Genomic DNA, 14619 nt, shown 5'->3' with positions numbered 1-14619 from the left:
ATACTGTTACTAAGAACATTATGACGCGTTTCTCTTCTTTTGCCTTGCCTTGCTTTGTTTGTTAATTGTTTACATTGTTTGCTACCGGGACTGACCATTTGCCTGTTATTTGACCATGACTCTGGATTCCCAGCATAATGTTACATCTGTTTGCCCCTGTGTTGACTGTTGTTTGCCTGACCATCTCTGTGTAATAAACCTGCATTTGGATCTGCACTCCTTTCTCAGCGTCCCATTCACGTTACAGTTCCATTTCATTTAAGATTTGGAACTGATCCATTCCATATAACTCAAACATGTTTTACATAAATACTATTCATTAAAATGCAACAACTGTAATTTTAAAGTTGAGAATTTTAATCAGTTGTATTTCGTTTGTTGTTTTTTCCAAAATTTTTTGATCCAAAATAAAACTATTAAATTATGATCATGAGCATGTCTTGGCATGTTATTGGCATGTTATTAAAGGTGTTAATGATTTAGGGAAAATTCTTTTAAATAAAATAGTTTTCTCTTGAACTTTTAGTGCAGTCACTTTATTGATGGTGTTTGATCATAATAATCTAAAGTCTGTATAATAACAGTGTTTCTTTGTAAAACTCTTAGCATGTAACTTTATGGAACAGATTTGATCGTAATAATCTAGGAACAGTCTGTAAAATAACATTGTTTTTCAGTAAACATTTGAATGAAAATATCTGTAGATTTATTATTTTTTACACTTTATTTCAACAAAGACATTTTACCATAATTTTATGGTTTTTGTTTGGCAGCCGTAGCTGCCAGTCATTTGACCTTTTTTTTTACGATTTTATTTCTTACAGTGTGGCAATATGATAATGTTTTATAAATAGATTTCTGCCTAAAATATTTCCTTTGAATCTTGACACATCTTGACATACTTTCATAAGAGTTTTGGAATGTTAGTGGCGAAAAAGGAAATAGAAATTCAAACATGATGTCACTACGTGTTCATAGATATTTTATGTTGAGCCAATTTTATGCACTGCTCTCTCCTAAATAGCTTTAAAAATAAAAAGACGAGCTAACATTTTCTTTTAAACAAAACTTTGTAAGATGAAGAACATCTGATGTCATCTTGATATTGTGTTATTCTGTGTTGTATTTAAGATGTGAAATAAATTCATCATGCTAGCCTACACTGTAAAAAGAATCGTATAATTTACGGTTTATTTCCGGCAGCTGCGGTGCCGAAAAAAGTAAAATAACGGCTGTTAATTACAGAAATATACCGTAAAATAACAGATATTAAATTACAGAAATTTCCTCAAATTTAAATTTCTAGTAAATTTCTGTAATTTATATTCTTATTTTACGGTGAATTTCTGTCATTTAATGATCGTTATTTAATTCTTTTTTACCCCAGCTGCCGGAAATTAACTGTAAAATTACAGATTTTTTTTTACAGTGCATACATATAATATAATATTAATTTATTCATTCATTAATTAATTCATTTTCCTTCGGCTCTATTTCAGAGGTCTATTTCAGACAGTCTAATACTCAATACTCAAAAGGACCATCAAAAAAAGTGTAACCAAATAGATAGATTAGATAGATAGATAGATAGATAGATAGATAGATAGATAGATAGATAGATAGATAGATAGATAGATAGATAGATAGATAGATAGATAGATAGATAGATAGATAGATAGATAGATAGATCGATAGATAGATAGGTAGATAGATAGATAGACAAATAAATAAGTAAAGTAAGTATCTTTTGACTTTCAGAATCTCTCCGTCACCCCGGATGCACATCATGAAACCAGTTTATTACCTAAGCTGGGAGAGTGCTTTATGGTAACCCTTGATGAATATATTTCTGTGTAAAATATTTCCTTCAAATCTTGACACTGCATGCTTTCATAAGAGAGTTTTGTAATGTTAATGAGGAAAAAGGAAATACATATTAAGCAGTAGATAATCAAACATTATGTCATTACGTATTCATACAGTAGGTGTTTTATTTTAAGCCAATTTTATGCACTGCTCTTATAAACAGCTCTAAAAATAAAAAAGAAAGTCCTCAAGTAAACATTTTCTTTTGAACAGAACTTTGTGAGATGAAGAACTCCATTTGATGTCATTTGGGTATTGTGTTATTTTGTGTTATATTTGAGAAGTGAAATTCAGCAAATTAACCTATATAATATAATATAATATAATATAAGATAATATAATATAATTGTTTTTAAAGCTGTTTTTATGTAAAAAAACAAACAAAAAAAAGTTTATTAATTTGCTAGTAAAAAAATCAGTATCAAGTGAAGTTTTATAAACTTCACTTCTAAATGTTCTTGAGTTGAGAAGGCTAAATTATCATTGGCAATCACACTTTTATACAATCAGTGTTAAAAACACGAATAAAAAAAATTATAATAAAAAATAAATAAATCACCCTGACATAACATCTCTAAACTAGTTTATTATCTAAGCTGGGAGAGTTTTATTCATCTTACTTATTCATCTTTCCACACTGACACCATGCATGTCTTATATTATTATTACATACAGTTGAAGTCAGGATTATTAGCCCCCTTTTTAATTTATTTTTTCATTTTTTAAATATTTCCTAATGGCAAGGCAGTGGTTCAGTAGGTAGTGCTGTTGCCTCACAGCAAGAAGGTCGCTGGTTCGAACCTCGGCTCAGTTGGCGTTTCTGTGTGGAGTTTGCATGTTCTCCCTGCCTTCGTGTGGGTTTCCTCCGGGTGCTCCGGTTTCCCCCACAGTCCAAAGACATGTGGTACAGGTGAATTGGCTAGGCTAAATTGTCCGTAGTGTATGAGTGTGTGTGAATGTGTGTGTGTGAATGTTTCTCAGAGATGGGTTGCGGCTGGAAGGGCATCCACTGCGTAAAAACTTGGTGGATAAGTTGGCTGGTCATTCTGCTGTGGCGACCCCGGATTAATACAGGGACTAAGCCGACAAGAAAATGAATGAATGAAATATTTCCTATATTATGTTTAACAGAGCAAGGACATTTTCACAGTATGTCTGATAATATTTTTTCTTCTGGAGGAAGTCTTATTTGTTTTATTTTGGCTAGAATGAAAGCAGTTTAAACATTTTAAAAGCCATTTTAGGGACAGAACTATTAGCCCCTTTAAGCTAATTTTTTTCAATAGTCTACAGAACAAACCATCATCATACAATAACTTGCCTAATAACCCTAACCTGCCTTGTTAACCTAATTAACCTAGTTAAGCCTTTAAATTTCACTTTAAGCTGAATAGAAGTGTCTTGAAAAATATCTAGTAAAATATTATTAACTGTCATCATGGCAAAGATAAAATATATCAGGTGTTAGAAATAAATTGTTAAAACTATTATGTTTAGAAATGTGTTGAAAAAATGTTCTCTCCGTTAAACAGAAATTGAGGAAAAAAATAAACAGGGGGGCTAATAATTCTGACTTCAACTGTATCTTTAATTAATATAACTTAATTTAAAATAATTGAATTTGGAAAATTTGTCCAACTGGTCCAGCACATTTAGGTAAGTCAACCAAAATCCATTATTTCCATGTCAGTTCCATGGTCAATATCTTCATTTTTATATTATTGTAAAGACTGACTGAAGAAAGGGTTCTATTATAGTGATAATGAATGATGGATAAACGTTAGCGAATTGTTCACATGCATTGAACATCAAAAAGATATTTTTTGCCAAATTTGGCTCAATAAAGTGATGTTTTGCTTGATGAGTTTTGGAACTACTTTTGTTTTCCAAACTCACATGGAAACACATCTTTCACCTGAATCATTTTCAGGGGTATTTATATATGGTATTCATATTCATAATGTTCATTCAAGTCCACACTTTTGTAAAGGAAATGCTATGTATGTATGTGTTCTAGTATCTTCTTTTCCCCACAGAATGATTATTGAAGTCGTGTTTATAAATAGTACATATTTATGGAACGATTATCTGCATACTTTCACGCTGTTTACATGTTGTATGTAGTCAAAACATAGTTCTATATATTCATGTAGTTTGCAAATGAATGTGAATTTAGATTACAAGATTTTATTTGTATTTATGTTCAGACTGTGTTTTGCATATATTTCCACAGTTTGGTCCTTTGATGTGATAGCATCCTTAGAAAGGCCTTTTAATTAATTTAATGACAGAAAAATCTTTGTTAGAGTACTTTATTAGACATTCAATCATACATCACTTCTCAAAACAGAAATTCCTCATACATGTCATCATTTAAATTGTTTATAATATACATAAGCATATGCAAAGATAATTTAAATCCACATTCCTTCATGTTTTCACTGAACATTTCATAGCTTTTCTGTATATTTACATTTAGCAAAGGCATAAACCATTAAAATAATACATAAATAACAATACATTAATAAAACACTTTAATATTACATCTTTTTAAACCTTCATACAATAATAACAACATTTTTTCGACAATGACCTGCAGTAAGGTAGCTAATGCTTACTTAATTTGAACGAATAATGTCAACTTCAATATGTGGATTCTTGCTCAGAATAATTAATAATGCAGTAAAGCAAGATCCAAAATGTATCTATTTACATGTCAAGTGTTCTTAATGTGCAGTCTGAAACATTCTTCCATTAACCAAAGAAACAGGAGGTGCTGTCAAATCCGATGACAGTAAACCTAAAGCATGCTGTTTTTCACTCGTTCGAAGATTTGCCTTACTTTCAGTGCAGGCACACAACCTTCACGAAGAATACTGATAGCCCCTAAAAAAGGAACATAATGCATGTTATTACTAATAACTAAATACACACACGCGTGTATATTATGAGGTATCAGCTGAGATATGAATTTACCTTCATCTATTTTCAAGCAGTTCACTACAGTTGACGCAACCACCTCATTAGATTCTCCATCACAGAGGACTCCTTCAATCTTGTGGCCAAGACGACTGTTTCAGGACAAAAGAAAACAATGCTCAACATTTCTCAAGTGAATGTAACAGACTGGATAATGTAAAACATAAACCGATACAAACCCTTGTTTAGGCTACATTATGTTTCTGTTCAGTGAAGTCTGTATTCACTTATATAACTGTATCTGAGAGTTTGTATACTTACTTGATGACCATATCATGGTGAGTACTGTCAGCTTCTCCACTTGGGTTGGCAGATGTAATGGCCAATGGACCAGTGAATTCGCACAAGTGAGCAGTAGCGGTGTGGTCAGGAACTCTGATCATAATGCTTTCTCTCGTCCCCACACGGTCATACGCAGGACCCACACCTGCAATCAGCATAATCAGTGAAAATTACAGAAGAAAACAGTCAATCATGTGTATTTGTATAGCACTTTTAAACAGTACACATTGTCAAAGCAGCTTTAGAAAGAAAAAATCCAAATAGTAAAATCAGATAAGTAACAGTGCTAGTGTTTATGTGAAACAACTTCAATATAATTACAAATTCTTAATTAAAATTTTTATTTGGTTGGATAAAAATATCAAGTTTTAAAATATAGTTAGGCCATATTAAAACAAAATGTTGACAATGACTGTACCGAGTTTGAGGAGCCAATCTCCCTTTGGAACAATGCAACTAATTCCTCCTGGATAGACGTTCCTCATGAACTCCCACAGCAGAGGGCTGAAGGGAGGTTTAGCTGCTACTAGCTGCTCCACACTTGAGATACAGATACATATTGGCTTCTCTGCAGGACGGTCCTAGCAAAGACAGAAATCAATGAGTCGGTTGGCAAAGGGCTAATACGTATTCAATTTTTAGGAAAACCGAAAAGTATGTACTTTGATAGTGTAGATCTTCTCAATTGCACTGGGGTTCTTGCATGAAGCAGCCAAGGCATAGACAGTGTCTGTAGGAATACCACACACTCCATTGTTTTCCAACAGTTTTGCAATCTTAAGGAGTCCGCTGGTTTCCCGGGAATTAGCAATTAAACATGGATACGTGGTCTCGGATTTGTTCTTTTTCTTGTCCTAAGATATGGAAAATCCATTCGTTAGTAGGAAGCTTTTATTTTCAACATTTTGTCATCACTGATAAATCAAATACCTTAATAAGGGCAGGTCCTACTGGTATCAGAGTCTTGGAGAACATGCCATTCACAAGTGATGCTAGCATTCCATATAAACATATGATGGCAAAAATTGCTAGCATGGCAACTAAAAAGATAAAATGACACATTATTTTATGCTGTTGCATTTTTATTGTCTACAATACTTTTCATTACAAAATGTATTGTTTTGCTGTACCTTCTAGTTGATAGGGAAGCCTTCCAAGAGTAGAGAGAAGAAAACAAACTATGATGACCTCCATGACAGTGATCAATGCCAAGTTAACAAGATTGCCATAGGCAGCTGTGAAAAAATCAAAACAGAGTCCAATTGTAAACTCCAAGATACTTTTGTGATAGGCTATCTCATGTGTTAAGAAACAAACCTACCAACTAGAATCAAGAAAGCATTGATGACCAGGAATGCTATAGCACCAGCAGCAAATCCGTATGCTGACTCTGTGGATAATTGCAAGCGATGTCCTGCAGGGAAACAAACCATCACATTAATATTCTAAATTTGAACATTTACTTGTTGTATTATTTCTATTTATTGTTCACATGACATATTATCTTTTCCTACCTGCAAACCGAAACCAGCACCAAGTTGCCCAAATAGCCACATAGAAGGATGGAACAACAGAGCCGAATTTCTGGCCACCTTGTACTTGTAGTCGACTGATGTAGGCCTGCATAATGGCTCCTGGGATGAGCACCCAAGGAACAGTTAGGTCGAAAAAGGCCAGGTTGGACTGATTATTGTGAATAGCTGAGAGCGCAGCCAACCCATTGCAGAGGTAGAATAAAGCATCGGGGATCTGTGCACCTTTATCCTCAGGCTCAATCAGTTTAGATTTCTTGAGGTAACTGAGATGTTTCTGCAGGGATTCATTGGAGACAGGTTGGGGTCCAACTGGAATCAAGGACTTCTCAGCAATGGTATTGATAAGGCGTGCAAAGGTGCCATAGAAGGACAGGAGAGTGAACAGAGAGCAGGCCACTCCAAAAAACATGTAGTAATGCTTGACTGGAATCTGGGATATGGTTGATATTGTCACCAGGGCAAAAAATGAATTGTGGATTAGCTCAAGTGTGTCTTTGTTTAGACTCGCGATGCAGAAAACCAAGGCAGCAGACAAGAAGAACCAGTTGCCAACCATGGCAGGTCTTACATTATCGGCTTCGATTTGGCCAGTGGTTGCAGACACCACATATTCTTCCCAGGTCTTCACCAACCAAAACATGCAGTGTAGGCCAAATTTGGTAGCATGGTAGCAGTCTTGACGCAGATACGCATAATAGCTGGATAAAAGTTGAGCAGCGGAATTTATGGTTATCCAGATAGCAGCTACCGAGTTTGATGGGAAGTAATGGAAGGCATAAAAGGCGAAAATAAATGGTGAGACTGTGTCGCAGAAGAATCCCAAAGCCATTGGTTCAGCATATTTTGTATTCTTCTTTTTCTCTTGACCTAGGCTTTGGGAGCTGCCGGCATTGGTGGTTCCTAGAAGCAGCACGTTAAAGAGAGGGTTTCCAAAACCCTTTAGCACATAACGTTGGGTCAGTCCTTTGATTAGCAGTGCTGATGAGCCATATATGGCAAAGAGCAAGATTAGAAGCTCCAGAATGCCAGAGACAACTAATGCCCACCCTGCTACTAGACCCACAGCTTCAAATATGAGCGTGAGAGTGATGGCACCAAACACAAAGGGCATTATATAATTTACTGTTGCTGAACAAAAGGCCAGAAGGAAGGAAAGCAGGATGTAAGGGACCAGCCCAGCGATGGCAGACTCCTTGATGTACAAGGGAATGTCAGTTGTATTGATACTGCCTGTGTTTGTGTTCATATCTAGAAATGTACTATTTGCCATTGATGATTCATTGAATGGGTTTGGACTTTGTTGGTTAGCACCGAGATAAATTCTTGTGGCCCCATAGCTCGCCCACAGAGCTGCATATCCTACAAATGACGTTCCACTTAGATGGTCATATTTTCGGAAGGACAGCAAGCCTGCCACAAGCTGACACAGCCCACCAATTAGAATAAGATGGACACCTGTATAAATGAACATAAGATTATTTACTGAGTTAAGCTGAAACTGAAAAAATTTTGTTAAATTATACATTAATTATATATTAACTATTTATAAAATAAATATTATATCAATGCACAACACCTGCTAATATATTCTCCACTCCTTCTGCAGGAACACCAGTCCTGGCCCCATGGAAGTTCTGCAGTAGCACAAGGAAAGCACTGATGCCATTGGCCAGGAGCCCAAGGACACCCGGTTCACCATAAAAACTTGCCGGAAAGCCACCGTCTGATGCCATGACTTTCCCCTTAAGTGTAGCTTTTTACTGATAAAAATAGGTTGTGTAAAGAGGACATAATGATTAATGGAACAAATTCACACAAGCATTTTACATTCTTTGTCAAGTCACCTCCAAATCAATGATAAAAAATTACATTTGTGCTTAAATTTACTTTGATTATAGCTGTCTAAGACAATTGAATCATTATGTGTTGTATTTAACAGAAGTTATGTGTATCTCGTGGATATCAGGCAGATAATCAGCACGATATAAAATATTTGTACTTTTAGTCATGATTAACATAAAATAGTTACTTAATTATTAATTAATAATAATAATATTACTAAATGTATTTTAAGAATTGAATATTTTCATGTTTTTGTCCTCGAAGATTTTAAATGAGACATTAAAAATGAACCAAAAATAAAACTGCCTATTCATGTGTGTTTAGTTTCATATTCTCCCACCTCCGTAAGCAAGTAATGCAGCAGTCTGGTTCAGCCTACAGCTGAGCAGTAGCCAAAAGTATTTGACATAGTTTATGTATCAGCCTTCAGGCTATTAACTAAAACTGTGTCTCTGGTGTAGAGGTAAGTCTTAACTGCATAAAATGTACTTTGTTCCAGTTCAGGTGTCAGTAAAGCGACAGGTTCTGTCATTTAATTTGTGTTATCTCAAACTGCCAGCAAACAGATGCCAATCTACACAGAGAGCTGTCTGTGGACAAGACTTAAGGATAACCTTACGGTAAGTTTGAGCTGACAGTAATGTCAAATTTTCAACCTGCTTTACTCCATATATTAACATAATCAATTGAAATTCTTCTGGCAAAGACATTTTGTTGTGGTGTATATATTCATAATAGGTCACACTTTATTTTGATGGTGCGTTTTTTGAATTTAAGCTACATTGCATCTACATGCCAACTAATTAGATTATAAGTAGAATGTTAGGTTGGGGTTAGGGTTAGTGTAAATTGACATGCACTTGCAAAGTTTCTTATAGTCAGTTAAGTAATTGTTGAAGTAACAGCATCAACAGATATTAAGCCGACAGCCTACTAATACTCAAATGGACCATCAAAATAAAGTGTTACCTTATAATATATTTAACATTTTTAATTGTATGTATCAATAGTATGTTTAAATAAAACATAAAAGAAGAACAAATCTTTAAAGAAATACAAAACACTTACCCAGTGAAGATCCTTGGTCTGGAATTAAGTATTGAGATGATTTTCAAAATGCTTTAAGTTTATAGAAACATTCTTGATGGACATGGGAGGAGTTACTGTGATGTCAGCCAGCCCATGCCCATCATTAACAGTGACATCATTGACCCTGTCAATAAACACTTTGTTTCCTTCTGTGAAAATCCCACCCAAGAACCTAAAAATAACACCTGGGAAATCCAGCCCCGCTTTTCTGGGTTCAGTGGGTGTATTATTGTCTTTTGTAGTCTAGGAACATATAAAAGAGACAGGCCATAGCTGACTCTATCACAGCAGCATCCTCTATCGTCAACCAGTCATCTCTACATTCAGTTAGAGAAAGGAGAGAGACTTTGAAAACAATCTTCATATCCAGATCCTGACCACAACAATCATCTTCAACATGCTTTCAGCGGTACAGGTATAACATTGAATATTATCATCGTCTTCATAGTCTTGGAGCTTTTAGAATTTTGTTTGTTTTCTCAATGTATGAAGAAAAAATTATAAAATTTTTCATTTAATAACTGGAATTTTTAAATAACAGAATAATAATAACCATGTGCTATTACCTATAATAAGTATACTTTAATATGGATTTAAGACATGCTGAATTAAGAAAAAAAAAAACGTACTTTAAACTCTGATGTGTCATGAATTTATTTAGATAGAACACAGTTGTCACTCAAACATAATTGTTTGTACACAGAGATCTTCCAGATACCTGACTTCCTTCTCGGCTGCCCGAGGACTGCATAAATCTGCACTAGATGGTGAGCAAGCTCTACGTGTTACAGCTCTCTACCTTTCCTCTAAACTACTGTTTTTTAACTCATGATTTAGATTTTAATAGAGATTTAATTTTAGATTAATCAGAAATGTTAATACATTTTTGTATAGACTGCCTTTTGAAAATAATCAAGTGAATTATGTGAATTGTTTCAGATTCATTTACATTGTCTCTTGTCTGTTTTCAGTGGCAGAGCGTCCTGCTCCTGAGGAAACAGTCACTAGCAGCTTTGGCAGGTTTATTCAGAGCGTACAGCCAAAGAATCTGACACCAACAGTGCTACAGCGCAGCAAACGCATGGTTTTAGACAGCATTGGAGTTGGGCTTGTGGGAAGCACCACTGAGGTGTTTGATCTTGCCCTTCAGCACTGCCAGGTAGGACAAGGTCCAACAGTAAATAGTAAATATAATAAATCAAAGCATGTCAAAAATGTATTTCTGATATGTTCTTGTGAATTAGCTGAATTTTCTGACCATCCATTTGTCTTCTTACCCCAGCACATGTATGCTTCTGACGACATCAGTTTTGTCTATGGGCGCCAAGGTGTGAAGCTTTCTCCAACGCTTGCTGCTTTTGTCAATGGAGTAGCAGTAAGTACTGCCTAATGTGTTGAGTTACCTGGACGATTTTGACACTTAATCTAACATTCCATATGTAATTTGACACACTTTTTTTTCTTGTGAAAATCCTGTTCTGCAAGTCCTGAGATTAGCAGCCTGTCAAAAAGGCGTATAAATTAAATTTGTTTTATAACATTGTTTTTGGCTGCAAATGTAGTAATGTGAAAAACTATTTTAATAAGTAGTGCAATGGCTCTTTTTATACTACCTGCAGTCATGCACAGCTTATCCTATGTTGTGTTTTTTGCTATGTGAGAAAAGACGACACTAACTATCGTTGAGTAACTGCCACAACAGAAAGACACTGTGTACATTTATTGACATTTTGGTTTTTGCACAGGCTCACTCGATGGACTTTGATGATACTTGGCATCCTGCAACTCACCCCTCTGGAGCAGTACTGCCTGCCCTCCTGGCTATCAGCGACATGCTGCACAGCAACAGCAAACCAAGCGGGCTTGACTTTCTAACCGCATTCAATGTGGGCATTGAAATACAAGGCCGACTGATGAGATTCTCCAATGAGGCTCACAACATCCCTAAGAGGTTAGAGAGAGTCCATCCATTTTTTTTAGCACAGCACAGTATAAACATTGCTGCATTACATAATTTTTGCACATTTACACCAGGCTGAGTAAGAACATTGCAGATTTTGTGCAAGGCTGTCAAAGCTCCTTCAGAGACAGGTGGTTATGCAAAGCAGCTCTGTTTGTGCTCCAAGAATATAGTTAAAGACTCATAATTTGTTATTTCCTGAGTACTGTGAAAACAAAAACCACCTGAATTCTAGAATAACATCTGAAACTATGTGAAGACTCAAACATTACGATTTGTCAAATTCAAAAGAGTTGCTGAGGCAAGATTAAAAACAGCTGTCTAAATATTTGATATACTCATTTTTGAAGAAGCAGCACACATTTAAAGAGCAGGGGAGCTATTTTGACCTAAGTGCAAATTAATCTGAAGATGTTTTGTCTTGCGTTAAGTGATGGATGTGCAAATTCATATCATGTGAAGATGTACGGCCAACAGAAGATTGAGCTTATAAAATAATAACAATGCTCTTTTCTGTCTTTTCCTTAAGGTTCCATCCTCCAAGTGTGGTGGGCACTCTGGGTAGTGCTGCTGCCTGTGCTCGCCTCCTTTCTCTGGATCGCAACCAAGCCAGTAATGCTTTGGCCATTGCTGCATCTTTGGCAGGTGCACCAATGGCTAATGCTGCAACACAATCTAAACCTCTTCACATCGGAAATGCTTCACGTCTAGGTCTCGAAGCAGCCCTGCTGGCATCTCGTGGGTTAGAAGCAAGTCCTCTAGTTTTAGATGCAGTACCTGGCGTTGCTGGCTTCAGCGCTTTCTATGAAGACTATGCCCCACGTCCCATTGGATCCCCTGAGGAGGATGAACACAGCTTTCTGATAGAGTCACAAGACATCGCTTTCAAGCGCTTTCCTGCACATCTGGGAATGCACTGGATTGCTGATGCTGCTTCTGTTGTGCACAAGACCCTGGTTGGGCTAAAAGGAGGCAGCATTTCTCCAAATCTGGTGCAGGACATCCTGCTTAGGGTGCCACTCTCCAAATACATCAATCGTCCATTCCCAGAGTCAGAGCACCAGGCGCGCCATTCTTTCCAGTTCAACGCCTGCACTGCTTTGCTGGATGGAGAAGTGACAGTGCAATCCTTCCACCCAGAAGCCATTCAACGGCCAGAACTTCATGCACTTCTCTCCCGTGTCCGTTTAGAGCACCCCAGTGACAACCCAGCCAATTTCAACATAATGTATGGTGAGGTTGAGGTTACCTTGGTAACCGGAGATGTCTTAAGAGGACGCTGCGACACTTTCTACGGTCACTGGAGGAACCCTCTTAGCCAAGAAAGCCTCCATAAGAAGTTCCGTAACAACGCAGGCACAGTGCTGTCCACAGAGAAGGTGGAAAGGCTCATTGAAGCCGTTGAGAGCCTGGATCGATCAGATGACTGTAAACAACTGCTTGCCCAACTGCAATAAAAAGTGTAATGTTTTAATTAAATGACATCAAAAAATGTAAAGCCAGTGAATTGTTATATAACTATACTTGTAGAATTTCTTTAATTATAAATACTTCTTAGATGTTACATTGTCTTACTTGCTGTACACACTGTAGATTGACAGTATGGCCTTATCTATTTGTCTTATTGCACATTTTTACAGTATTTATTTACACCGAATCTCATAATGTCTGACAAAAGTTGTTTGTGTTTGTAAATATACAAATCTATCTAGATATATATGAGTTGTTTCCCTCTGTTGAGCTCTTCTGACATATTGTATCATGTTATAATTGTGTAAGATTTTATTGTTTCAAAATCAATAAATTTCTACTTTTAAAACTATACATGTTTCATCCATTTTATTTTTTATTTAAATTATATAAACAATAATAACTAGGTTATTTTTGTGATTTTCCATTAAATATGTAGTATATTACTTTATACATTAGGTAGTGGAGCTTCAAAAACTGCCTCATACCTCAACAAGTGTGTGAATCGCATAACACACACGACAATATTTAGTATGAACTCAAGAAGATGGGCTGTGATAAAAATTCAAGAACAGGAAACACCACAGGACCACCTCATTCCACTGAGAATATATAATTAATTAATATTAATGAAAAGATTTAGAGTCAAATTGTAAAGATCATTTAAATATCGGGAGTGAAACATTGGGTACAGTTGCAATGTCTTATACTTCATACTGACTGAAGAATCAAAGCTTTACAGGGATGAAATACTTGATGAGTCAATATTTTTCCAGTTCTGGTGTCCATGAATGTTAAAACATCTGATGAAATACTCAATACTCAACAAAAATATTTGGTTGTTCAGCAGTTTAGAAAGCAAGCCTGGAGTGGGACTCCCTGGAGACTCCCTTTGCATCTCTGTAGTTTTAGACCAACCTTAGTTTATGACTAGGCCCACACGGAATCTGTGCATGCAGATTTCTAGATTTTTAGCCCATCTCTGGGTCTATTTATTTACTTGTGTAAATGTGTGTGAATTTATATTTATTCAGTTTTTAGTTAATTTCAATAATTTATTGACAAAAATGTTCATATGGTTTATTTATATTACAGTTTGTAAAGTAATATTTTATGTCTTGTAGTAGATATACATTATATGACAGACTTGCTTTGTTTACCAAAAAAGTGGTTCTAATTGGATATGCATTATAAACTTTAAATTCAATTCACTTTAATTCACCTTTATTTGTATAGTTCAGTGTGGTTTAATAATCACTACTGAGGGTCTAAACACTGGAGAGCAATCCATCGATGCATAGCTCTACCGATCCCAAACCATGCAAGCTAGTGGCGACAGTGGAGAGGGAAAACAAACTTCACAAATAGGCGAAAGTGAAGAAAAGAAAAAAAACCTTGAGAGAAACCAGACTCAGTTGGGCACCACCATTTTAATTTCTCCGCTGGCCAGACGTCTTGTGCAGAGCTGTAGTCTCAGCAGCGGAAGCTGGAAGCTAGGCCTCAGCAAAGACTCGTCTGTCCCTGGGGCGTCACAGGAATCAGTCTCATGCTCTCCACTCCTCCATGGCCACCGCAGCAGCTGCTCAGGATATGGCC

General features: G+C 36.1%; 2 protein-coding genes across 2 annotated transcripts; one reads left to right on the top strand and one right to left on the bottom strand.

The window, feature by feature from the left end:
- Positions 1 to 4162: 4162 nt before the first annotated feature.
- Positions 4163 to 9605, bottom strand: si:ch211-153b23.3. Its single transcript, XM_009307784.5, has 11 exons — positions 9573 to 9605; positions 8239 to 8422; positions 6642 to 8117; positions 6449 to 6541; positions 6258 to 6362; positions 6058 to 6167; positions 5790 to 5981; positions 5546 to 5708; positions 5107 to 5272; positions 4843 to 4937; positions 4163 to 4752 (listed from the first exon to the last, which is right to left on the bottom strand). Exons 2-11 carry the CDS (start codon positions 8393 to 8395, stop codon positions 4667 to 4669), a joined length of 2643 nt encoding a protein of 880 aa, XP_009306059.1. The 5' UTR covers positions 8396 to 8422; positions 9573 to 9605; the 3' UTR covers positions 4163 to 4666.
- Positions 9606 to 9890: 285 nt separating this feature from the next.
- On the top strand, positions 9891 to 13375 carry irg1l (immunoresponsive gene 1, like). Its single transcript, NM_001077607.1, is given in 6 exon segments — positions 9891 to 10008; positions 10297 to 10360; positions 10565 to 10752; positions 10876 to 10968; positions 11339 to 11544; positions 12083 to 13375. Coding segments are annotated over 6 exon segments (1497 nt in total). The 5' UTR covers positions 9891 to 9990; the 3' UTR covers positions 13011 to 13375.
- The last annotated feature ends 1244 nt before the right edge of the window (positions 13376 to 14619 follow it).

The sequence above is a fragment of the Danio rerio genome, chromosome 14, assembly GCF_049306965.1.
Source record: "Danio rerio strain Tuebingen ecotype United States chromosome 14, GRCz12tu, whole genome shotgun sequence".
In the NCBI taxonomy this organism is placed as follows: domain Eukaryota; kingdom Metazoa; phylum Chordata; class Actinopteri; order Cypriniformes; family Danionidae; genus Danio; species Danio rerio.
The sequence above is the reverse complement of the archived record's forward strand: the minus strand, read 5'-3'. Positions and strand labels throughout refer to the sequence as shown.

Bases quoted from the DNA above. Each gene is read 5' to 3' on its own strand.
- si:ch211-153b23.3 (XM_009307784.5), bottom strand. From the start codon at position 8,395: ATGGCATCAGACGGTGGCTTTCCGGCAAGTTTTTATGGTGAACCGGGT. The intron at 6,363-6,448 runs GTAGGTTTGTTT...ATTTTTTCACAG, and splicing joins TGCTTTCTTGATTCTAGTTG to CTGCCTATGGCAATCTTGTT. The intron at 5,273-5,545 runs GTACAGTCATTG...TGCTGATTGCAG, and splicing joins AGATTGGCTCCTCAAACTCG to GTGTGGGTCCTGCGTATGAC.